Source organism: Stenella coeruleoalba (assembly GCF_951394435.1).
Source record: "Stenella coeruleoalba genome assembly, chromosome: 10".
Taxonomy (NCBI): Eukaryota; Metazoa; Chordata; class Mammalia; order Artiodactyla; family Delphinidae; genus Stenella; species Stenella coeruleoalba.
In genome coordinates this window covers 69,458,919-69,484,705 of record NC_137156.1, presented here as the reverse complement: position 1 = coordinate 69,484,705, position 25,787 = coordinate 69,458,919, and the positions used below count along the sequence as shown (strand labels likewise).

At 49.2% G+C, this 25,787-nt stretch overlaps 1 protein-coding gene across 4 annotated transcripts in view; it reads left to right on the top strand.

The window, feature by feature from the left end:
• RFT1 (RFT1 glycolipid translocator homolog) overlaps positions 1–12,875 on the top strand; it is a 37,577-nt gene extending 24,702 nt beyond the window's left edge. For 2 of the 4 annotated variants that reach the window (XM_079935785.1, XM_079935784.1), the window contains exons 11-13: positions 5,356–5,461; positions 10,445–10,694; positions 11,023–12,060. In XM_079935785.1, coding sequence (XP_079791911.1) covers positions 5,356–5,461; positions 10,445–10,694; positions 11,023–11,190 — 524 coding nt within the window. In that variant the 3' untranslated portion in view covers positions 11,191–12,060. The other 2 variants (XR_013830357.1, XR_013830358.1) reach the window with 2 other exon arrangements.
• Positions 12,876–25,787: the final 12,912 nt, after the last annotated feature.

The window sequence follows — 25,787 nt, the reverse complement described above, 5'->3', positions numbered from 1 at the left end:
CGATTGCTTCCTTCTGGGGTAAGCGAGGAAGGAAGAGAGCAGGCTCTGATGAGTCTCCGCTTGGTACTAAACACATCTGCAGATAGTAAATGCCACATAAATCTCACGGCCTGATGGACAAAAGCCTCCGAAGGATAACCCAGAGCCATTTGCAGAGAATGAAATTGATCTCGGCAAATAAAGTGGTATATTTAGTCCAGTGACTCTTGGGTTTTGAAGGAGAAAAGTATTGAATGTGTCTAACTTTGAAACACTTGGTGCCCAGGCCACTGGGCGTCTCACAGCATCGCTGGGCCCTGGGAACTTCACCAGTTTCAAAATGCGCTGGGTCGTGGGGTGGCAATCCATTTGGAGTGTTTCATCTTGGGTTTAGCAAAGATGTTTTTAATTCCTCAGGTCACTAGACAAGAGCCCTGAAGACTTCTTTCTGCTGCCCTATCTCAAATGTAAAGGGCCTTCTCCAGTGCCATTTTACAACGTCACTGGCATGTTTTAGTCTCCACTATAATAGGCCCAAACTTTTAGTATTAGGGGAAGAAGGGCCGAGTTTCTGCTTGACAGCAAAGGTTGTTAAGTTTGGAGAAACACCTGCCATGAAACCAATGACGTGGTTTGTGGCTCCCTGGGTCAGGCAACTGCAGGGAGGCCCGCATTGAGATGCCGTTAGCAAGTCAGTGTGCAGAGATCGAGACAGGCTATTTCACAGCAGCTCTGCACCTTTGGAAAGGTAATCACCAAGGAGCAGCCTTTGTAATGCAACCACAGGACAGTGCCACGAGGAAAGGGCCGTCCCATCCATGTAATGTTCACTTGCTGGATTCGTTTATCATAGAAGATATATCAACAAACCATTGTCATTGTGTGGTCCTTTTACTCAAGTGAGATGCTGGTACCAGTCTTGAGAATTTAAAAGGGTCAGTGTTAGTTGATTTCTAAGGTAATAAATTCTATCTCTGATGGTTTATGTCAGAGTCATTAATAATTCTATTTATTTTTTATTAATTTATTATTTTTTATTTTTGGCTGCGTTGGGTCTTCGTTGCTGCACGCAGGCTTTCTCTAGTTGCGGTGTGTGGGGGCTACTCTTCATTGCAGTGCACGGGCTTCTCATTGCAGTGGCTTCTCTTGTTGCGGAGCATGGGCTCTAGGCACACGGGCTTCAGTAGTTGTGGCTTGAGGGCTCAGTAGTTGTGGCTCACGGTCTCTGGAGCGCAGACTCAGTAGTTGTGGCACATGGACTTTGTTGCTCTGCAGCACATGGGATCTTCCCGGACCAGGGCTTGAACCCGTGTCCCCTGCATTGGCAGGCGGATTCTCAACCACTGCGCCACCAGGGAAGCCCCAGAGTCGTTAATAATTTTAGACTCAAAAAGATATCCCCTCTGTCTCATCTTCAGAGAGAGAAGAGTCTTGAGAGTGGTCTGGTTTCTCAGTCTCTGAAAAGGATGTGTGGTTTGGTGTAGCTGCTGCAGGATCTTTAGGACCCTTGTCGTCTCTTGCCTGGCCCAGGCCTCCATCAGCATCCCTGTCCTGGCAAGGTCTTCTAGCATTTGTCTCCTCATTGCAACTGCTTCTCATTTTGACCAAACTTCCAGTTCTCTGTGCCTTCTGGGAGGGTCATTTTGTCTCCCCAGGGTGCCTGTCGGCTTTCCTTCCCTCGTCTGCACTCCACCCATCTTCTCCTTGCCCTACTCCTGACTCTTCGGACTAGTGCTGCATATCCGAATGCCTTTCCTGTGCCAGAAAACATTAACACTACTGCTCTCTGCCCCCCTCCGCCCCCCACCATAGTCTTTTTTGTTCCCTTAAAACTACCTCACAAAACTTGACTTTCTCCAGAAAGTCTTACTGAATCAGAAAAGAATGGGAACCACTTAGTTTTGAAAGTGGACCTTGCAATGCTGCTGTCCTCCATTGCCCCAGTTGCATGTTGCTCTTTGTCCTCACCTGTGAAGTGGACTCACCTATGACCTGAAGTGGCCTCTCAAGAGGCCTCTGTGCTGTTGTCTCCAAATGTAGGACTTGGACGCACCACAGGCAGGCGTTCGTGGGGCACTGTGGTTTTGCTTTGCATTACTTGGGCTTAGCCCTGTATATAATTAGGAGCTTTGGAAGTGCTCTGAGACTTTTCTCAGAAGTCTTTCTCATACCTAGCTTTTCCATCCTAAAGAAAAATACATTCAGTGAACTTCCCTGAGATTTCTCACATTTATCTCTTAGGTGCTTCTCTCTTGCCCTTTCTTTTACTTTTTTTTGTCTGGAGAAGGAAGGATTTATTATTTGCAGCAAGTAAGGAGAACACTTGCTTTCCCAAAGCAGTGTCTTCTCTTTTATTTTTTAAAATCTTTTTTTCTTCTCAATTCCCTAATATTAGTTTCCTAGGGCTGCGATAACAATGTATCACAAACTGGGTGGCTTAATTTCAACAGAAATTGATTGTCTCACAGTTCTGGAGGGCAGAAGTCTGAAATCCACGTGTCAGCAGGGCCGTGCTCTCTCTGACATCTCCAGAGTAGGCATCCTTCCTTGCCTCTTCTAGCTAAGGATGTAGGCTGGCAGTCCTAGGCTTGGAAATGCATTAACTCCTCCTATCACGTGGCTGTCTTCTCCGTGTGTGTCTTCGCATTGTCTTCCCTCTGTCAGTGTCTGTTTCTGCATCCAAATTTCCCTTTTTTATAAGGACACCAGTCATAATGGATTAGGGCCCACCCTAATGACCTCATTTTAACTTGGTTATCTTTATAAAGACCTATTTCCAAATAGATCACACTCTAATAGATCCAGATCTATTAGACTTCAGATTACTTTTGAAGGGGATATATAATTCAAGCCATACTACCACTCACTTCAATCCATAGTTCACGGTTCCATCCACAAATTCCCCAATTCCAACCTCTTTCCCCAAAATTGACTCAAAGCGCTTCTACTTGAATCACCGTTTCATGCAGGAGTTTTGTGTCCTCCACATTGCAAAGCAGCTCACTATCCACCTTCAGATAGACTCACACATGCCGTCAGCTTTCAGTTACCAAGTGAGAGGTGCAGGTTATGAGAGGAGCCCCACTCCTCTCTGCCAGAGAGAGGAGGATGGAGAGAAGCAGGAAGCACACTGAGCATAGCCTCGAGCCACCACAGGGCAGAACCTGGTCCCTGCGTTCTTTGCTGGAGTCATCCCACAGCTGGAGTGGGGGCCAGGCTACTTTCTGCAGCGACTTGGGGAATGAAATGCAACAGGATATGGTACAATGTGTACCCAAGAGAGGGCCATCAGGGCTGCCTTGTTAGTAGTCCTTTTGTCCTTTTTGATGGCCATAAAACTATTTAGGGTCCCCATGATGCAGGGATGTTTCATATTAAGCAGCTTTCATAAACCCATGAATAAGTTTCAGATTCTGAGACTCTGGAACTCCCCCCGCCTTTCCCTTTTCTTTTAGCAGTTAAGTTTTTTCTTTTTTGAGGTCTAGTTTACATAAATTAAAATGCTATCCTTTTTTTTTTTTTTTTTTTTTTTGCCATACGCGGGCCTCTCACTGTTGTGGCCTCTCCCGTTGCAGAGCACAGGTTCCGGACACGCAGGCTCAGCGGCCACAGCTCCTGGGCCCAGCCGCTCCGCGGCATGTGGGATCTTCCCAGACCGGGACACAAACCCGTGTCCCCTGCATCGGCAGGCGGACTCTCAACCACTGCACCACCAGGGAAGCCCTAAAATGCTGTCCTCTTAAGAGCACAGTTTGGGGGCTTCCCTGGTGGCGCAGTGGTTAAGAATCCGCCTGCCAATGCAAGGGACATAGGTTCGAGCCCTGGTCCGGGAAGATCCCACATACCGTGGAGCAACTAAGCCCATGTACCACAACTACTGAGCCTGCGCTCTAGAACCTGCGCACCACAACTACTGAGCCCACGTGCCACAGCTACTGAAACCCGCGTGCCTAGAGCCTGTGCTCTTTAATAAGAGAAGCCACCGCAATGAGAAGCACGTGCACTGCAACGAAGAGTAACCCCCGCTCGCCGCAACTAGAGAAAGCCTACGTGCAGCAAAGAAGACCCAACGCAGGCAAAAATAAATAAATAAATAAATAATTTTAAAATGCTTTTAAAAAAAAAAAGAGCACAGTTTGATGAGTTTTGACAAATATCTACACCCATGTAACCAACATCCAGATTAAGATACAGAACATTTCTATTACCCCAGAAAGTTCTCTTAGGACCCTTTCCAGTCAACTGCCCCCCTCCAACTCTGAGACAAGCACTGCTCTGATTTCTGTTACCATAGATTAGTATTGCTTTTAGAAAGAATTTCATATAAATGAAATCATATAGCATGGGCACTTTCATGTTTGGCTTCTTTCCGTCAATATAATGTTTTTGAGATTCATCCATGTTCTTACATGCATCAGTAGTTTTTTTCCTCCTTGATTGCTGAGAAGTATTTCTTTGTGCGGACGGCCCATAGTTTGTTTATCCCTTCTCCTGTCGATGGTCACTTTGGGCTGTTAGGAATAAAACTGCTATGGATGTTTTTGTGAACACCTGCATTTGTTTCTGTTGGTTGTACACCTAGGAGTAGAATTGCTGGATCATAGGTTAAGTACATGTTTATTTTATTAGAAACTGCTTGGCTGCCTGTCAGTAATAGCCCTCTTAAAGGAGGCGATCAGGGAATTCCCTCGTGGTCCAGTGGTTAGGACTTGGCACTTTCACTGCTGAGGGCCCAGTTTCAGTCCCTGGTTGGGAACTAATGTCCTGCAAGCTGCGCAGCTTAGCCAGGGGGAAAAAAAAAAAAAGAGGGGATCAATTTCGTTTTAAGGCTCCCGATTTTTTGTTAGCAGATCTTCCCAAAGCTTGTTAGTTAGCTCTAGAATCACATCACTTTGTTTTAGGAGAAAATAACCTTGCAGGCTCTGATTCTCCCTGAAGAGTTATGGGTGTTCTATCTCTGTAGTTTCCTGCTGCTCCTGAGCCCTGGGTTTCTTCAGGGCCTCCTCAACTGAGTTTCTCTCAGCATGCAGGGCCACTAGTGTCCCCAAGTGCTCAAACTAGCAGGCTTCTTCATGCTGATTTAAAAAGTGAGATTTGCTTGCTGGCCAGATAAGCTTTTAGTTGTTAGGCAAGAGATCTGTACATTTATTCCTAATTGTCCTTTTGTTTTCAGCTGTTTATTTTAGTTAGTACTGTAGAATGCTGGGAGTCCTTCCAGATAGTTAAGACCATAGGCTCAAGCATGCGTCTGCCCACTGATGACATCAGCAGGGCTCATGACCCAGCTCTGGTGTTCTCTGACCAACCTGCCAAAGTGAGGGTGCATGTGGGCCTCCCGTTTGGGCTCTGGAGTCTCAGTGGGTTGTTTCCTTACAGGTCCTGTCCTGCTGCGTGCCTATTGCCTTTACGTCCTCCTGCTTGCCATCAATGGAGTGACCGAATGTTTCACATTTGCTGCCATGAGCAAAGAGGAGGTTGACAGGTAGGTAAACTTAAAGATAAACCTCTAATTATGGCCTTCAGCCAAAATGAAGTAACTTCTTTCTTTTCATTCTGAACATGCATTTACAGAAGGCTCTTCTAGAACCAGGAGTGTGGTGCCTTCCTCAGGCACCATTCAGTAAGTCCTCCCCACAGTAGGGCTGGGGGCAGCCACTGCTCCTTGCCTCCCTTTGTGAAGAGAGAAGTCAGGGCCCTGAAGGGTTTTGTTAGTCCAGTTTGGCAGAGGCAGGCACCAGACAAGATCCACTCCTCCACCCACCTCCTTGCCCAGTGCTCCGATGGGTTACCAAGGAGCTTCTACGAGATGCAGATCTATAGAATCTGATTTGTAGGTCTTGCAGAATCTCGGGGATCTGTGACACCTCTCCTCAGAGAAAGGCCCAAGTGCACATACAAGTTTTGCCACATTTTTTCCCATCCATTGACCCCCAGGTCAGGACCTCTGCCCTGGAATTTCAAGCAGTAGTTTTTAACACTGGTTATGAGTCACAGTGCCCCATGGAGCTTGTTAGAAATGCAGATTCCTGTCCACCCTACTCCCACCACTCTCTCTCCTACCACGCCTACAGAATCGGCAGGCCCTGAGCATGTGAATGTTTTTTTAAAACTCCTCAATGATTCTGATGTGAACTCCTGGTAAGAGCCTCTGACCCACACCTAGGATAATTGATCTCTTGTGTCCCAGATGCCAAAATTAGCAAGGTGGTATCTGAAGACATCACTGCAGAGTGCAGTTGAGGAGAAGGATAAAACTGATATGGACAAAGAAGAGAGAGGAAGAAGAAGAGAGAAGGGGTGGGTGTAGGTAATGGGGCGAGTGGCCCTCTTTATCCCTTTGCCCCTTGAGGTCTGGGTCCCTCGGGGGTTTCATGCTGCCTCTGTAGTGCCCTGAGTGCCATTGAAATCCCTCAGAGTCCCAGTGTGGGGGTGGGATAGGAAAAAGGTACTCAGAGAGTTGGCGAACCCTTCCCCTCATTCAGAGCAGCCTCTGTCTGCTTCCCACTGGGGCCTGTCTCACAGCGGCTTGGTGACCTTGTATGCTACACCGTAGTTGAGAACTGGAGTCTAGGGCAGTGGTCCCAGCCCAGATTGCTCAGAAGTTCTGGCCCCCTCCCATACCAGCTGAACTGGAATTTTAGGAACTTAGGCCAAGGAGTCTTTTATTGCTCAGCTCCAGGAGGTTGCTGATGATAGATAGCGAAGGCCTTAGGAACCGCTGGCTCAGACCAGCTTTCAGAGTGAAAACTGCATTGAACACTGTGACCCAGTGCATATTTGGGTGTGACTGAAAGGAAGCTTCCATGAAGCAACAAGTACCCCAGTTACGCACAGGACACACTGATGGTTTTTAATTCTGTTCTATTTCATTCTTTAAACTGCCATGTCATGACCCACTAAATTGATTTCCTAGCCTACTTTTAGGTCACAACCCATAGTTTTCAAATGGTGGTCTAGACATGGTTTTTACTTCAGACAGTTAAATTTATAGCTATAAACTGCTTTGAGTCTATCTTTTTTTTTTTTTTTAGTGGATAAAATGTTCTCTAAGTTTAATTTTGAAAGCACTGTGTTTTTACTTGAAAGGTGCTTCTAACATGAAATAATTTAAAAATATAATTTAAAGCGTACTAAATGAGGCACTGAGGTGTAGTGGAAAGAGTTCTGGACTAAGAATCTATCTCTTTGAAGGGAATTTTGTTATAACAATTTCAGCATTAGTGTTGAGGGGGAGAATCAACACTAAGCCTGATTAAAACATTAAAAATATATATCTTGCAACAAATCATGAGGGAATATAGACAGTGGCCGGTTGCTTTGGTTTCTCTTACATTGCATTGACCCAAAGAAAGCAACTTTTTAAGTTATTTGTAGTAATGGGATCAGAACAGTATATTAAAATCTGGAAAATTATTTTCATGGTATTAGTAGTCAACATAGAGAAAAGACAGGGCCTTGTTCTCATCTGAAGTAACTCACTTCCCCTAAGAGTAAAATGTGTGTGCCTTTAAGCATGGTCTCCAGGTTTGTATTAAACATAGCAGCCCCCTTTCTGTCTGGGCCCCTGACCCCAACCCTCAGTCCTGTCTGAACACAGGTAGCACCTGGGCTCATCACAGAACCCAGCAATTTTTCCCTTTCTATGAATTTAGCCAGACATAAAACGATAGTAAGAATTTTTATAGTAGAATTGAGCAGCTTAGTTAAGTGTTATGATTGATTTACCTCCTACATTTCAGATTCTGGATTGAAAAATATATACTGATGAAATCATGGCTTTTAGTTAACTACCTACAGGTTAATCAGTGTTTTTCTAAATAAAAATAGGGGATTTAGTTGGATGTGAAATATTAGAATGTCCATTGAACTGCAAGTGGCTTTTTTGTTAATAACCTCATAATATGTATAGCATAAAATTGATGGCTTTTACATTATGCTCCACTGAAGGATTTTGTTGTGTTTTGTTAAGGATATCTCATTTTCTTTTGTCCATTTGACAAATACTTTTTGGGCATCTACTCTCTAACAGGCATTTCTTTAAGCTCCAGGAATTCAGCAATGAACAAAAGAGAAGAAAGAGATCCCTGCTCTCCTGGAGCTGACAGTAGGGAAGGCAGGTAGCAAACAAGTAAATAAGCAAGAAAGTATTGTGCTTTGCAGAGAACTAAAACAGGGTTATCTAGTGAGAGTTGGGGCCTTTTTAGATTGGGGGGCCCCTCCAAGGAGGTGGCATTTAGGCTGAGGCCTGAATGACCAAGAAGAGTCTGCTATGCAAAGATGGGGCCGAACCTTCCAGGCAGAGGGGACAGTGGTGCAGAGGCCCAAGGCTGACAGCTCCTTTTGCTGACTTGTTGGCCCTTGAGTGCCCAATGTGGAGTGGGACTCCATAACTGTTGAATGCAGGACGAGTGCACACAAGACTGGCACCATACTTTGCATGGTTGCCAAGGCTACAACGTATAGCTGTGCCTTGATGTTTTCAACCAGCACCCACTGGGGAATGCTTCAGTTGCTGCTGCAGTCATCTATCTTTTGATAAGCCTGATTAAATAACTTCCTGTCTGTGTTAACCAAGCCTTAGAAAATAATCATTGTCACTGACTAATTTTCCATTGACTCAAAAAGTGGCATTTTAATTTTATCTTTAAAATTCTCATTTTTTCCTGAAGTGGATAATGTCTTTAAGGCTATAGATTTATGAGTTCTGGAAAGTTCAATAGTTGCAGAGCCCTCTTCTAGTTAAAAACAGTGGACTCCGTCATCATCAGCACCTCCCAAATGGCTACGTTAAAGAAGCCACACCATGGAACTTGTCCCTGCTTGAATTAGCATGAATTGCCTACCAGTTTCATTCATTGTTTCCATTCTACTTGGAGCTGGGTGAGGATGACTTTGAAAGTTTGTGAACCTGTGGCCTAAACTCCAAGCATTGGTCTTAATAAACCTTTCTGAGATCGTTTCTGAAAAAAAACTGAACAGATTACACATCTCTGCTTCTTTTTGGAAAAGAGGTCAGAGTACTGGCCCAGCCTCAGTGGCCTGTTATAAAGTTGGCCATTCTGATCATTGATTAGCAGTTAGTGAAGAAACTTCCCCTTTGAAGATGTGGGCTCTTGTAGTTCCATTACTCATTAAAAGAAACTCTCTCAACTGAGAAGCAAATGAATTCCCTCTCTGGAATTCTGGATGAAAGCATACCTCCCCTGTTGAGTACAGTGTGTGTGTGTGTGTGTGTGTGTGTGTGTGTGTGTGTGTGTGTGTGTGTGTGTGTGTGTGTGTGTGTGTGTGTGTGTGTGTGTGTGTGTGTGTGTGTGTGCGCGCGCGCGCGCGGAGGCTCACGCGCACGCATGTGTGTTCTTGCTATCCTCTCTGATGAATTATATCTCCCATAGCACCTTGGGAATCTGGGCATTTGGAGGCCACAGTGGCTTTCTTACCACCCCTCCCTTCTGTACAGAACCCGAGTGGTGGCCTCTGAGGTTTCCTAACCCAGCTGACACAGCTTGGGGATCTAAGGAGTTTGGTTCCCTCAACAACTATACACTTAGAATGCCAGCTGTGTGCTAGGCAGAAATGAGATGCTGGAGAATTTTGTTCATGGATGTACCACAAGCCTTTTGGAAGACTGTGGCAGCTATTTTATCTCTGCTGAGACTCAGTTGAGAACTGAAAACTGGAGATAACTAAGTGACATGCTGCTCTGGAATCATAGAAGTGAAAGGAGCAGTATAATCCCTCAAGTCACAGAACCCACAGAGCTCTGGAGATGTAGAGAGCAGAGCAGGGATGTGTAAGAGTCTGGGAAACCCTGAAGGTGGTCCAGGCCTTGCTCCCTGTTTCCATTTCATTATGGAAGCTGGTCACTTGCTTTGAGTGAGATCCACTGGCCAAGGTTATGGGGCTTCCGCATTTTGCAAGGGAAGCGGTATGAGGTGCTAAAGTTTAGGGGCGAGGGGTCAGGTTGGGGTGTAGGCTCATTCCTTAGGCAAATTATTTAGCCTCCCTCTGCCTGGTTTCCTTGTCCATAAAACGGATCCAAGCTCCACAGGGAAAGGGCCGTGTGTTCATCCACCAGTGCATCCCCAGCACCCCTCACAGTACCTGTCAGAGTGCCTGTTCACATGTAATTGTTACCCGTGTCATATTGTTGTGTCTCACATTAAAGACAGGCTGAAAAGGATTTTTATGTGTTTTGATCACAGTGTCACTTAAACTAACCAGTTACTATCCTTAAACACCATAAATATGTTGAGTTGTTCCTTTTCTTACTCTTCTATTCAGGGGTGAAAGGGACAGTGACATTTCCATGTTGTCCACTTAGCATTCGATGTTGTGAAAATCAGCTGGATTGCGGGAACTTGAAGGTGCTTTCTGTGAATTCATGTTCACAGCCACTTTCTTTGCAGCAGCCCTGCCTTGGGACCAGGTACCCACTGCCCTGCATTGCTTGCCTCCCTCTTCCCAGGTACAATTTCACAATGCTGGGCCTCTCATCTTCGTTCCTGCTGTTATCCTATCTCCTGACCCATTGGTGTGGCAGCGTGGGCTTCATCTTGGCCAATTGCTTCAACATGGGCATTCGGATCACACAGAGCCTTTGCTTCATCCACCGCTACTACCGGAAGAGTCCCCACAAGCCCCTGGCCGGCCTGTTCCTGTCACCAGTCCTCCTCGGGGCATTTGCCCTCAGTGGTGGCATTACTGCTGTTTCCGAGGTGAGGTGCCCTGCAGCCTTCACACCAAATGATTTTGCAGCATGTCCACTGTCCCTCGTTCCAGGCATTCCGTTCCTGCTCTGCCTGACCCAGCTGGACAAGTACTTGCTTCCTCTTACCCCTTCCCCTAAGCTTCTGGGACAGCATCTTATGATAGAAATGACTGATCAGTGGTACCCGTGGGAACAGAGTAGACCCTAGTACATAGCTGTCATGCCTTTACCTGACTGGAAGCTGGAGCAGTAGGGCCTCCACTCCCCGTGGCTTGCCCCAGAGAAAGGAGGTACAGCTGGGGGCCTGGGGCAGTGACAGTGGTTTCTTTCTGCAGGTGTTCCTCTGCTGTGAGCGGGGCTGGCCAGCCATGCTGGTGCACGTCGCTGTGGGGGCCCTCTGTTTGGGAGTGACTCTTGGGACAGCATTCCTCACAGAGACCAAGCTGATCCACTTTCTTAGGACTCAGTTGGGTGTGTCCAGACTCACTGACAAAACGACGTGACCTCGCAGAAGCCCTGTGGCACCTGGACCAGCTGTGGGGCAGTTTTATGGTGGAACATGTTTTTTATGCAGAAGAGCCCAGTTAGGGGTCTGTAGTGGAGTGAGACCAACACACAGGTGAGTCATCGGAGCGAACCACCAGACCAAACCCTTAGTATCCGTTTGAGATTTCAGACAGCAAGGAGGAGTTCCATTTTTAAGGGAAGACCAAAAAGCTTTTAAAATAGATGCAATTATTTTTTTCACCATTTTGTTATAATCAGCATTTTTCTTTTTGAATAATGTGTTAATTCTTTTTGGTGGTGATTGACCTTCAGAACTACATGTTCCAACAAACTCTATCTTGGATGATAATAGTTAATAATCTTCTGGCCCAGAAGGAGAGATGTAGCCACTTTACCCTCCATAGGAATATTTAACATATTCCATAAAAGCTGGAAGGAGACTTGATGTTATGTGATGTTGTGCACCAAACAAGAACAAGTTGGCCCTGGAGTTGTGGCTTTCCCCACGTCAACACTGTGGCCTGGTTGTTTAGCGAAGGAGAAATATTGCTCAACGAGAAATCTAAGAAATGAAGACACAGTCTTTCAGATCACATTTCCCACAGTTAGCCAGGCAGAGTCATGTCTCTCCCCTTCATGGCTGTCCCCCACTCCCACCCCCACCCCCAGGCCAGCACATGTCTTCCCATAGCAGGGGCAAGCCGGCTCACGACCTCTGGCCTGGCCACTTGAGAGAGGAGGGCTTTGAAGGACACTGTGATCCTTCGTGAGCTACTCTGAAGGGAACACCACTTTGCAGTTGGCTGTAACTTCTCATGAGGAGCTTGCACAGATGACAACTAAAGTTGAATAGAGGTGTCTTTTTTTCCATCAGAATGAAATAGGGTAAATTCTATATGGCATGTGTCACTGAATCACACCCTTCTCCCGCCGACCTGTTACTTCCAGCACTGGTCAGTACACCGGAATTCCAGCCCCAGGACAAGACTGGCAGGCCTGCGGATCTGGTCCTTCAGGCTACAGTGTGAGCCCAGGCTAAGGCTTGCCTCCCTGCCCTGCACCCAGCAGGTGCTGTTCTCAGGCAGCAAAGCATTCTTCTTCTTTCATTAATGTATTACTATATTAACTGATGTAATGTATTAATTAATTAGATGTGATTGACCTTTGGAGCTACATGCACAGACTATATCTTGGGTGGTAATAGCTAGTAATCATCTAGCCCCGACGTCCCCAAACTTTCTATGTTTACACCCAGAGAGCAGGATAGCTTGTATCAGATGGCAGTTTGGCTGAAATGCACACATTTAAATCCACTGGCCTAGAGCCAAAGCCAAGAGGCCAAGGATAAAGACCCACCCAGTGCACCAAGACTAGGACCCAGTCACCTGGACACCTTTTTATCTATTCAAGGAGAGAATGCTTCGTATTAATTGCAGGGAAAGTAGCTAAATGCAAGGTGTCACTGAACAATCAGAGGCCCTCCAGAATCATGGGCTTGGTCATGTTTTGTAAGGCAGGGTCAGCCTACCTCAGAAGAACTGATTGCCCCGTGGGGTAGGGTGGGTGGCACACACAGAAGGCAGCCCCCCACCCCCAAGTACTTTTTTTTTTTTTAAATAAATTTATTTATTTATTTTTGGCTGAGTTGGGTCTTTGTTGCTGCGCATAGGCTTTCTCTAGTTGTGGCAAACGGGAGCTACTCTTTGTTGCGGTGTGCAGGCTTCTCATTGTGGTGGCTTCTCTTGTTGCGGAGCACGGGCTGTAGGCACACGGGCTTCAGTAGCTGTGGCACGTGGGCTTAGTAGTTGTGGCACACAGGCTCTAGAGTGCATGCTCCGTAGTTGTGGTGCACGGGCTTAGTTGCTCCGCGGCATGTGTGATCTTCCCGGACCAGGGCTCGAACCCATGTCCCCTGCATTGGCAGGCAGATTCTTAACCACTGCGCCACCAGGAAAGGCCCTCCAAGTACTTTTTTTGTCTTTTGAATGCACAGAAATGGGCCTCCAGCCCTCACAAGTTCCTTCTCTGCTGCCGTTGACCACCCCTCTCTCCCCTAGAACCCTGTCACCCAACCCCTGCCCACTTGACCCCAGACTCAAAGTGTGGGCCTCGCACTACCTGCCTCAGAATCACCTGGATTGCAAGTTAGAAATGTAGGTTTCCAGGATCCATTCCAGACCTTTTGCCTCTGCGTCTCTGGGGCAGGACTTTGGGACCAGCTTTTTCGGCAAACAGGTTGGCACACCCCATTATCCTCACCAGCGGCAGTGCCTAGGCCCAGTCATGCTCGTGTTCACAGTGTCCATTCCCAGCTCCAGGAAGACAGCTGCCGTTGTCTGAGCAGCAATGCTGACGCCCCACCTCCTCGGGAGCAGGAACACCACGGCTCCCACTCTGTTCTCCAGCTTGGAAAGTCTCTGTCTGACAGCAAGGGCTCATGCTCATCTCGTCGCCATGCAGCCGGGCTCTGCTATCAGCACAGGGCTGCCGCAGTCAGGGCCAGCGCCTTTTGAGAGATGGCCAGCTGGGACAGCCACCGGGGGCTGCTTCCTGTGGCCTGCTTCCCCGTTTATAGAAAGAGGAGTCCCCATGGCCCAGGGTTTTGGGAAGCGGGTGTTGTCCCATTACTAACACCTGCTTCCCGGGCTCCAGCACTTGGGCAGCAGGCCCTTTGCAGCCCATGGCTTCTGGCTCTGTCCCCGCTGCTTCCTGGAGCACAGCTGGGCCCAACCACTCGCTCTGGGGCTTTCCCCCGTCTCCCTAGAGCCACACCTGTGCCTCAGGGTGCTTGCATACATGGGTGCTGAGCTGCCCCACGTTACCCAAGAAGGGTTTTTGGGGGGAATCACACTTGAGGCTTTAAGTGCCACTCAAAATATAGTGAGGCTACTTTTCCCATGGAAACAAGTCTCTAAGGCACATCCATATATGAAACGAAGAAGCTTTTGTTGGTGAGGATAACAGCATTTCTTCTTTCTGTGCTGCTCTGGCCACGTGTGTGTTGGTGTCTTCAGGTTTGGCCTGTCAGGTCCCTCCGTGAGGGGATGCTGCTGTGCTACTTAACGCTTCCTCTCCTGTGACTTCTGGCTCAGGAGATGCTGTATACTCTGCCCCACTCCCTGCCACTTACCACCTAATTCACCAGGGCATCTCCTCCCTCCTGTCTGTTTTTAAAACCATGTATTCATGTTGCTAGTTTCATGTCAATTTCCCCATTTTAAAATGAATAAATTATTTTCTTCACATCTCTGTGAAGATGTTTCATACTACTTCTCCTTGCAAAAAAGAAACAAAAACTCTTAAATTTCAAAAGGAAAGTGGGCAAGTACCTTGAGTATGTGAATCGTTTTTATTCCTCATCAGAACAGTTTTCCCTACGTTGACGTTACTGGACCATGATTCTGACTTTGAAAGAGAGGCTGGATTCCTGGCCCCTGCGATGGAGCTTTCTGTGTCCCAGACTGACAGGCCTGGCAGTTTATTCACTGCCTTTCCCTTCTGCCCAAAGTAGTGCTCCCCATTGTTGATAGCACTTCTCTCTTTCCTATCTTCTCTGTCTGGCCTGTCCTTGTCTTGGTCATGTTTTTTAAATATGCAGCCATTTTTGGCAGGTCAGAACTAATATCAGGGCAGGGTGGACAAGTGTGTGATTTTAGGCCTGTGGTTTTTAGGGAGTCCAGGGTACCCCTTCACCTTTATATCTTCCTCATTCGGTTGCTTGACTCGTGTATTTTATTTGGAAATGAGACTTCTGAGCCAATCACATGCAGGTGGAAAGTGATTTGTTTTACTGCTATTTACCTGAGTGAATGTCCTTAATGTTGTAAATATTTTATTGATATTTGTTAATTTCTTTTTTTTTAAACAGGGTTTTTAATTTTTATTTATTTTTGGCTGCATTGGGTCTTCGTTGTTGCATGCAGGATTTCTCTAGTTGAGGTGAGCGGGGGCTACTCTTCATTGCGGTGCATGGGATTCTCATTGCGGTGTCTTCTCTTGTTGTGCAGCACAGGCTCTAGGTGCGAGGGCTTCAGTATTTGTGGTGCGTAGGCTCAGTAGTTGTGGCTCACGGCTCTAGAGCGTGGGCTCAGTAGTTGTGGCACATGGGCTTAGTTGCTCCGCGGCATGTGGGATCTTCCCAGGCCAGGGCTTGAACCCGTGTCCCCTGCATTGGCAGGCTGATTCTTAACCAGTGTACCACCAGGGAAGCCCAAATTTCTTTTTTTAAAAAATTCTATTTTATTTTACTTTATTTTATTTATTTATTTTTGGCCATGCTGTACGGCATGTGGGATCATAGTTCCCCAACCAGGGATGAAACCCACGCCCCCTGCAGTGGAAGCACAGAGTCTTAACCACTGGGCCACTGGGGAAGTCCCTAATTAACTTTCAAGGGTAGCAAGAAAGGTGTTTTATTTGAAGAGTCTGGGGGGAAAGGAAGACTCATTTATTTGCATCATCAGTCCGACCCCAATTACTGTGGCAGAATTAGTCCCCCCACTTAGTGTCATTCCTTCTTAACCAGAACCATCTGGGTGTATCAGAGTGAAATAGGGAAAATGGGCTCCTAATGTAGTTCAGCCTCCTTTAGGGGCCTAATGAAGGAAGTCTTATAAATACTTCTTAATTATCCTCCAGATTAATTAGCCGAAGTTGCTAGGTGCCCCTGTCCCAAAGTGCAGTCAACTCTTGGCCTGTCAGCTTCTCCATCCTTCTGGGGTAGTATGGCTTAGACGGCAAGTGCTAGAGGTGAGCTGTAGGGAGTTAGGTCTTTCCCTTCACGAACGGGGTCCTCACCAGAGTAGGTGCACCCAGAACCCTGTCAAGGCTGCAGCACGCTCATGGAAACCCCTCCCCACGGCTTGTCAAAGCTGTTACAGTACACCCTGTCCCACACTGAGCATAACAGGTATGTAAGTATGCAGGAGTTGTGGTTGGCTAACTCTCCTGGTGATATGTGCTATAGACATTTGAACATCAGCTTTGAAGCTTTATGTTTGGATCCAGTAAATTTTTTTCCATCTCAGTCATTTCTGTAGGTTCCTGAAGAGTTGAAGGGCCCTGGATTCTGCGCCTATGAGACTGAATGAACAAAGGGCCCCAGGGGGCTTTAGAAGGAGGAGAGGGGGTGCCTGGACGGCTACCTCACCATGAGGCTAGCAGGTGCTGGGTGCTGGGGCAGCTCCTGGTTTCTGTGCTCCTCCTGGCTTCACACTGGGGTGATACCCACCTGTCCTGGGGCCCAGACGGTGGGCAGTCAGGCTGGTGGGCAATGAGAGGAGGAGTTCCCAGAAATAGGTGCTGCTCTCGGGTAGAGGTCCACGTTCTTCCAATGATGAGACAGTCTCTTTCTTTCTTTTTTTAATATTTATTTATTTATTTGGTTGCACTGGGTCTTAGTTGCGGCTCACAGGCTCCTTAGTTGCGGCTTACTGGCTCCTTAGTTGTGGCATGTGAACTCTTAGTTGGAACATGCATGTGGGATCTAGTTCCCTGACCAGGGATCGAACCCGGGCCCCCTGCATTGGGAGCATGGAGTCTTAACCACTGCGCCACCAGGGAGGTCCTGAGACAGTCTCTTTCACCACCTTTTATCTCTTGCCTGCAGTCTCTCCTCTCGGGTTTAAGCTCTGTTCTGTACACAAAGCCCCTGAGGAGAAATGGAACTGGCCCAGGCTAGCTACTGTGGGCCATGGGTCATAAGGGAGCCAGTGGATGGGCCACCCTCGGGGCAGATGAGTGCCCAGTTCAGTCAGCTCTCACTGGGCAGGGGCTGGGCCAGGTGGCATAGTTCATCTGGAGTTGCCCCTTCAGCCTCAGAGGAGCTGCCCAAGGGCCTGTGATGTAACAACCGACTTGTGAGGGAATGTTCTAGTCCACCATTTACTTGTCTCATTACCTCCCTCCATCCAAAAATGTGTCCCTGTTGGCTCTACTGTCACAGTGCTGCCCTGGTCTGACCAAAGCACTTGGCAGAGGCCACCTGGGTTCAGAGTGCTCAGTGGGAAGGGGACCTGGAAACCTGGCAACTCTCAGTCCTTTAATCTCATCCGCATCACAAACTGGGGCCTTGGAACGGGGCTCTGATGCTGTCAGCGCAGGAAACAGTGACTAATTAAGACACGACTGCATTAGTCACGTTGGAGGTGACAATGAGCAGCATGTTTCTGGTTCGTGTCTGAGAGATCCTGACACACTTTTCAATTATGTGGAACTAATAGTGTGCGGCTTCCATGCAGCCGTGTCAGGCGGGAGAGAAGGGGAGTCTGAAATGAAAGCCTGACTCACTGTGGCTCTTCATTCACTTCTCTGCACTGCTTTTTGAAAATCACAAAAATTGACACCAGGGAGCGTGGCATCAGGGGGACCAGAGGGCATCTTTCAGAAGGAGAGTTATGAGACAACTCTGGGTGACACAGGAGCCTCGGTCCTTTCGGGAGGTGTGTGTTGTGAACCCCAGCGTTGACTAGCCCCAGCTTCCCCTGGGCTCAGGGCACACTCTCGTCCAGCCCTCATCAGGGACTGGCACGGCCAGGCAGGGAGAACCATGAGGACCCAGGAGAACCAAAACCCTTAGCCGCGAGGGAAACGGGAATGTTTTCCCCCACACGTAATCCCAACCAAACTAGGGAATGTTGCTAAAATAGCTTTCCTTTTTGTTTCCCCCAGGGCATTAACACAACAGTTTTATGAACAAACCAGATTAGCACAGCGCATTTTTATGTTCTTGAGCTAGAGCTGAAGATTCCTTTCTTCCTCATGTGGCTTGTGAAATCCCTAAGTGGCATCTCTCCAATGACAAGAGGATGTTCTTGCAGGTGTGCAGATGTCCAGCTCTGGGGGGCAATAGAAGTGATAGAGCTACTTGCATTTTTTTTCTTTTTTCTTTAGTAAGTGGGAGTGACATCATGCGGGGCTGATGGCAAGGTGCCCAAGCGCACTGGCCACTCATCCTCGGCTCTTTTCAACTGTCCCTGCAGCAACCCTACAAACACATGGCTGAGAGCCAGGCTCTGGGGGGAAGAACCCAGAGGTGTCCTGCCCACGGCGTTCCTTCCATGTGCACCACCACCAGGGAAGTCCGCTTGTGTCCATGTCTGCCTTCTGAAGTACACGAACAGAGTTTTGCTTTCTAAGCGGCCCATGGTGTCACATACATGGTTATACTCCAGCCTGGCTGCCCTTTTCTAACTCAATGGGTGATCTTGAACAAGCCTCCCTCACTCTACCAACTGTGGCGCACTGAGCACATGTCAGGTACCATCTACCTTTGGGCTCCGTTCCTCCCTCGGGTTAACAAGGGCTGGATCTGAGCTGTAGGGATAACATTGAGCCTGAGGAGATGGACGGGCCATCCAGCTGCAACTCCAACTGGAGCAGCACCCTTTTTATCTGTTTTGAAAATTAGGGGTTAGTCTAAGAATTTGCTTGAAAAAAAGGTTCTTTTTGTTAAAAACAAAAACAAAAAAACCCAGCAAGTTTGAAATCCACGATTTTGAATGTTTTAAACCTCCTTGCTGACCTTCCATGACTTTTTCTCCCACAATTCCTCTCCCACCTCAGTCTTTATCTCATCTTAAAGAATTTAAGGTAATTGTTTTGCATAGGCATTAGCATGCATAAGAAGTATTTGGGAGGGCTTCCCAGGTGGCGCAGTGGTTGAGAGTCCGCCTGCCGATGCAGGGGACACGGGTTCGTGCCCCGGTCCGGGAGGATCCCACGTGCCGCGGAGCGGCTGGGCCCGTGAACCATGGCCGCTGAGCCTGCGCGTCCGGAGCCTGTGCTCCGCGATGGGAGAGGCCACAACAGTGAGAGGCCCGCTTACCGAAAAAAAAAAAAAAGTATTTGGGAGAAACAAATCTGGCCAAAAATTATGTTGCGTTACAAAGAAAAAGTTGTCTGTATCCCATGGTCCCCTGTCTGTTGGTGGCCTTGACCCCAGGTGACACCACCAAGGAGTGGGAAGGCAGCTAACTTTGGCCACTCCATCACTTTGTAATCATAGGCAGGAGGTCTTGCCTCTCTGTGCCTCAGTTTCCTCATCTGTCAGTAGCCCACCTTGCACAGCCCAGGGAGGATGGAAGGAGAACAGAGGTAGGACAGGCAAATGCAGCTCTGAAAGCCTTGGAGAAAACAACCCATAGCAAGACTCCCTACATGTCCTGTGTATGCACCTCCCTGCCCGCTTTTTCTTCTGCTCCTCACCCTCGGCCAGTCCTCTCCTGATGCTGTCCACCCCACCCCCTCCCCAGCCCAAGCTCTGTTCTCCCCACCCTCGCTCCTATTAACCCACTCAAGGCCTGTTTACGGCTGGACCAGCAAAGGAGCGAGAAGTGAGGACACTACAAATACTGGAGATTTAACCACTTTTCTTTAGCCCTGTCACCCCCAGAAGGCACTAAACCCCAGCACCACCTGCTATCCAGCCTCCAACCTCTCACCTCTCCACCCCCTGGGCCCTCGCCCCTGTCAGGTTCAGTTGCTCATGCTCTTGACCCCATCACACTCCTTTCCCTTTCTTCCAACAGCCCTATTTTCCTTCTCCCTTGAGAATTAGGGAGGCAGGTTGTGTGTGGGTTCCAGAGAGGGTCTTGGAGGCAGACCCATCCCCACTTCAACCTTGAGCAAGGTAGTTAATCTCTTTGAGCCTCAGTTTATGCATCTAAAACTGGGCATTAGAGCAATTGCCTCATAGGATGTGGCAAGGATTCCATGAGAGGATGGAGGGGCACTGAGCAGGGGGTGCCCTGCACCAGCCTGTTTGCTCTGTGAGTGGAATTATAAATCTGCTGAACAGAGAGGAACTGTGGACGCTGGGAACATTTGTTTCACGCCTACCTGCTCCCTCCTTCCCACCTAAACCCAGTCCACAGACATGCATGTGGTTGAGTCTTTTTCCCTTCAGTGGCAACATTTCTTTCCCCTTTTCTTGGAGGCAGCGCTGCAGGTGAAGAGGAAACGAAAGATCCTTCTCAGCCCAGCTTGCCTGGAGGAGCTTAGAAAGTGAGGACATGGGTAACGGAGACTGCCGGAGGCCTTCTGACTCTTGGCCAACTCAGGTAGGCAAGCCTGGGGAAGCAAAGCCACAGCTTCCAGGGAGAGCCAGCAAATGACCTCTTTCAGGCTCAGCCTGAGTGGCCCCCCCAGAGCAAGAGGGGATGCTTCCAAAGCTTGTTAAATGATTTTCAGCAATTTCAGAAATTACCTCAACTGGTAGTTTAAATTTCCCTGTAGCCTTAGATTAAAGCAGAAAGAAAAAAGGTGACAGAAGAGAATGTGGCTTTGTCCAAGGAGGGCCAGCTGCTGTCGGCAGCTTCTGAAGAAAATGGAAGGGTCTGCGTTGGTCCCGCCGTGTGGGTGGGCAGCCATGGGCACTGGCTCCCCTGACCTCAGCTTTAGGCCTGGGCCATGGTGGCTGTGAGGACACTCCCGAAACTCCCCCCGCCGCCAGCCTCGATCTCCAGTTTGCCAGTGTCCTCACCTTGAACCCACTCATCAAAGCTGATCTGAAGCTTGTTGAGTTCTTCCTCCTCACCCTAAAAAAGACAACAAAAAACAACCATTGCCTCTGCCATCAGCCTCTCAGACTTAACCTCTATAAACTTCTATTTCGTTTGTTGTTTTTCCTTCTCTGGACTGGGATAAAGGATACCAGGTTCAGACCAACCAGCTTTCCCCTTCCAGAAGCAGCTGGGAGGAAGAGAAAGGCCAGAACTTAGGGTGCCCAGAGGGCTCTGTCTTGAGTGCTACTATTAAGGTGGGATTTTCCTAAGAAGGGAAGCGTGTTCTGCCCACAGTTAGGACTCAAGGAGAGCAGGGAGACACCAGGCACGTCTGGGTCTGGCACCGCTCCTTGGGGGAGGAGTAAGGCTGTTGGCCTTTGGGGTCTGCGTGGTGGGGGTCCGTCAGGCCTGCCTCTTGCTGCTCCTCCTCCTCCTGCTCTCTTCAAAAGCCTGTGACCTCGGTGTGCCACAGAGCCCGGTGCTCCAGGCCTCCCCACTCCCATCAGCTTCTGTGGGCCTCTCCCCCAACTCTGCAAGCTTTCTGGTTGTCTTCGCAGCTTGGGAGATGATGTTTTGGCTCCAGGGACCAGCTGTTGATACAGATAATCAACAGAGCCAGGGAGCCTGAAAATCACGCTCTAATTCCAGGCCTGCCGCTGTCTGTTCATAAGATCCTCTTCTCCATCTACAAAAGGTTCTAATCCCTACTCAACTGTTGCTCTAGGACCATGGTGGGGGCCAAGAAAAAGTCACCATGCAGCACTATTTGGGGCTGAGTGGAGAGTGGGAAAGCAGGTGGGCCTGTGTGCTCTGAGGCTGGAGCCTGGGCCTGCGTTCAGACAGGGGAGCTAGACCAGAGCAGAAATCATCACAGGGTCTAAAATATCTCCGGGTATTGTTCTTCCTGGTAGCAAATGATCTTATCTCTGACAGCATTATGTATTTTAGGTATTTCTTATATTAACTTATAAGTTGTAAATTATAAAATATCCTGGGCAGTCAGTGCCCTGTAGACAGTTAGAAACGCCCCATCCTGTCCATGGCCTCTTTTTACTTCGCATGTGGTGCACACATCTTGCCATGTACACACTGCCCTCTACATTGTTCTTTTTTACTACACGGTGTACCAGTTAAGTTGTCCCCAGTTTTCCCTACATTGTAAACCACGTGGTAGAGAATATCTTGACACAGAGACCTGTTCTGCATTTTGCCCACTGATGGAGCCTGAGACCACTCTTGCTGTATCAGAGCAGGGCCCTGCCTCTCAGCCCCAGCTTCACCCCAGAGGAAGCCCCAGGATGGAAGGAAGCCTCTCCAGGTCACACTGTGTTAATGACCAGCCAGCCTGGAGCCCAGGCCCAGGACCTGCTAACCAGTGGGCCATACCCCTCCTTTCACATGAAAGAGGCTTTGCACAATGCCAGGCACCCAAGCCATGCTCAGCGGTAACTGTGAGATCATGGCAGCCTGTCACTGGGTCATTCAGCCGACTGTCTTTCCCACTGCAGAAGCCAGGAAACTCCTGGAGGAGCAGTGGACTTTGGTGCCTCTGGTGAGCACAAGCCAGCAACGAGGACCCGACCCTCCAGGCTCCACTGCCTCCTTGGCTGCAGGTGGAGTGTGTCTGGCACAGGGAACTGCTTCCCAAGGTGTCAGGCAAGTCATTGATACCCCAGGCCTCCCGCTGGAGAATCTAACTAATCAGCCTGGCTGGATGGGGAACTTGGGAACTAAAGTTACCAGTAAACAGAAAGGAAGTGAAACCACCCTCTGCTCCTGCTCCTCCCACCGGGTGACGTGATCTCCTCAGGGAAGTGGCTTTGGGCCTTATTTCCCTGCCCAGAGGCATAGGGTGCAGCCGGTTAGGCTTGAGGCCTTATCTGTGCAGCCTTCCTGGGTGCTTGGTTAGCCCCCGGCCCATAGGTGGAGTCCATGGTCTTGACAAGGTCACTCCAAGCTCTCAGAGCTGCATGTGGATCCCTGCTAGGCTGTCTCCCAACTCTGCCACCCTGGACGAGTTACTCTACCTCTCCAGCCTCAGCCTGCTTTCTATCTAAACTCTAACTATTTTTATTTTCAGTTTTACTTTTGATCAAAAAAACACATGTACATAGTTTTAAAAGATAACCCCCAAAGGGCAGGTTCTGCCCCCCTCCAAGCTTCCTTCTCCTTGGCCCATTGTTTTAGTTCTTTGCATCATTCCTTCCTCTGTTTCCCTTCATATTTCTAAGTAATTTGCTTATAATGCTATTTCTTGATTGTTTCTGCTTTAGAATATTGACCTCCTCGTATGGAAAAATGAGCTCTGATGACCATCTCCCTGCACACTTACCTTCCCATCCTCCCAGTGTTATGATTTGGGGTAAACTGATATTCATGTTCACATGGTTAAAACTATAGAAACATTGTTCTCTGCTAAACCAAGTAGTATCCTATTTCCTTTCTACTACAATCCTCAAGCTATTAATGGTCTCGTTATTTCATTTGCTTTTTTAAAAATACTTTATGCTGTCCCCTACAAAATTATAAAACTCTGAGAAAACACTATAAAGCTCTTGGCAACGTGACTAATCTCAGCAAGTATCACGGAGTCTGTGTTTTCCCTGGAGACTTTGCTCAGGGAGCCCCTCACCCCCCCTCCTCCACTCTCACGGTCCCATCTGTGGGCCCCTCCCTTCCCCAGAGGGAAAAGGCTCAGAGAAGTTAAGGAACTTTGCCCAACATCACAGCAGTAGTAAATGGGGGCAGAGATGTGGACCTAGCCCAGGAGATAGAGTTACGGTCAAGAGCCACCACCCCCTCACCGGAGGATGCTGCAGCCCACGTGGTGAGTTTAACCTGCAGCAGGATTGCACTTGTGGGAATTCCCTGGCAGTCCAGTGGTTAGGACACTCATGGCACTTTCACTTCCATTGGCCCGGGTTCAATCCCTGGTTGGGGAACTAAGATCACACAACCTGAGCAGTGCAGCAAAAAAAAGAAAAAAAAGGATTGAACGTGGGGCAGAGGCCTCAGCCCTGACTGCAGAGGGCAGAGGCGGGTCTCCCTGCTCATCTTGAGTGACCCTTCCTGGTAAGTTCCCCTGCATCCACGTCCATCCCTGTCCCAGGCAGATTTGAGAACAGGCTGAGCCACAAGTCTGCCTGACAGCCAGGTCCACACGATTCTCTGACTGCCCATGGCTACCTCCCATTGAACAGGCTGAGCCAGCCCTTATGCAACTGCCAGGCTGACACGTGCCTTCCAGGGCCACTGGCAACCCCCTTATTACAGGCCACCCCAGGTCTCCTTCACTGGGGGACTGAGCTCTGACCCCAGCCACCATGCTCTGCACTGGAGGCGGCTCCTTTCCTTTGCTGGTCACAGTCAGCTAAGGTGAGCTCCTGGGAAAGCGTGGTTCCGAGGGCCCCAGGGGGCCTGGTCATCCAGTTGTTCACACATAGGCAATTCCCAGCCAAGGCCGCCGAGCCCCTAAAGGCAGCGCACACCCTGAAGGGGACAAAGAGCCTTCTGAGTCCAGAGCTCTTGCTGGAAAGCCCTGTGCCTCACACGGAAGAGGACTGTGCATGGTCTGGGGCCTCTGATGACCACCATCCACCCGCCCCTGAAGCTGCACACCAGAGTGTTGTCAGACGGAGGCCAGACCGGCAGGGGATGCTGCCACTGGGCCAGGACTGCCCCTGGGACACGGGAGCTGGTACAGGACATGTCTCGCTGGCCTCAGCCATCAGGAAGCAAGGAGTGGGCATCAGAGACACTTGGGAAACGGAAGATGCATAGATGTCTCCAAGCAGCCACATGCCTTCTAAACAGACAACTCACCACGATTTAATTGGCAGCTCAAATTCAGTCTGCTAAGTAGGGAAGAAGAAAGTGTGTGGTTGTCATGGCAACACCAAATTGCCCAGGACTGTTGGTCTCCCAGGTAGGAAAGGGAGGGGAGCAGAGCCCAGCCTCTGTTTCCCTGATGGGGATGTTCTGGGGAACAGGGGCCAGGCTGGACACACCTGCTTTCTTCCCACCACCCCAGCTTGCGGCTGAGGGCCTGAGCTGTGTGGTGTGGTGTAAAGGGGGCTGGCTGGCTCAGGGCCCTCACCCTGGGGTCTGGGGCCCGGGTTGTTCAGTCATGCGTGTTCCAGCCCCACCTTAGAGCAACTGGGACTTGGACCCCCCTTTTCCTCTTACCCCCCAAATCCTATGACTTCCTAGCGCTGTGCCCGCAGGCTTGGTCACGGGCATGTGCACAGCTGGCCTTGCTGGCCTATCCTCTGAGTCCAGTCTGAATGACCAAGGGAACAACAGCCTCACCCAGAGGGTGCCAACCAGAGCCACACGAAGGAGGGTGTGGGGCTGATCCTTCCACTCACAAGCACACTGCACTGCCAGCCTGGCCTCCTTGTCTCCATAAGGAATGGAAAGAAGCCATCTGATGGTTGCCCCCTGTAATCTATGCCAAGCTGGGCCCAGGCCTGGGTGGGGGTGAGTGGTAGAGGAAGGGGCTGCTCAAGTGGGGGAGTTAAGCACTAGGAGCTTCGCCTGCCCTCATACCCACCTGCACGGCCCTGCTGATCAGCTTCATGTCTATGTCTGTGGTCCCAGGGCCTGGTCCTAGGAGGTCCATGGACACTTAATGCATGAATGAATGAGTGAATAAATGAATGAATGAGTGGATGACGTATGGAGTGAGGACTGGGAGCAGAGGAACTGGAGAGGCTAGGTTGGGATGAGGAGCTTGGGGGAAGGCCTCAAAGGAGGTGTTTGTCAGGCTCCCCATCCTCCAGTCTGCCCCAGCCCTGGGGCAGCTCCCGTCTTCCAGAGGGACCACTGAGGTCCCTGGCAGATGTGGCCCTGTCACTTGATCCTCCTTCAGAGAAGCAGGGACCCCAGGGCCCTTCCCCCAAGGCCCTTCTCACCTGGTGCCTGATGGGGACTGCCTACCTGGGACCCCACAGACCTGACTGCTTTTGCTACACGGTCTGTGGGTTCTCCTGCTGTCTAATTAGTGCTAATTGGGAGCAGGAAGTGTGTGCGTGAGTGGGGATTCGTGGGGGTGTGTGTGCCTGGAGCTCGTATGTCCTTGTCAGAACATA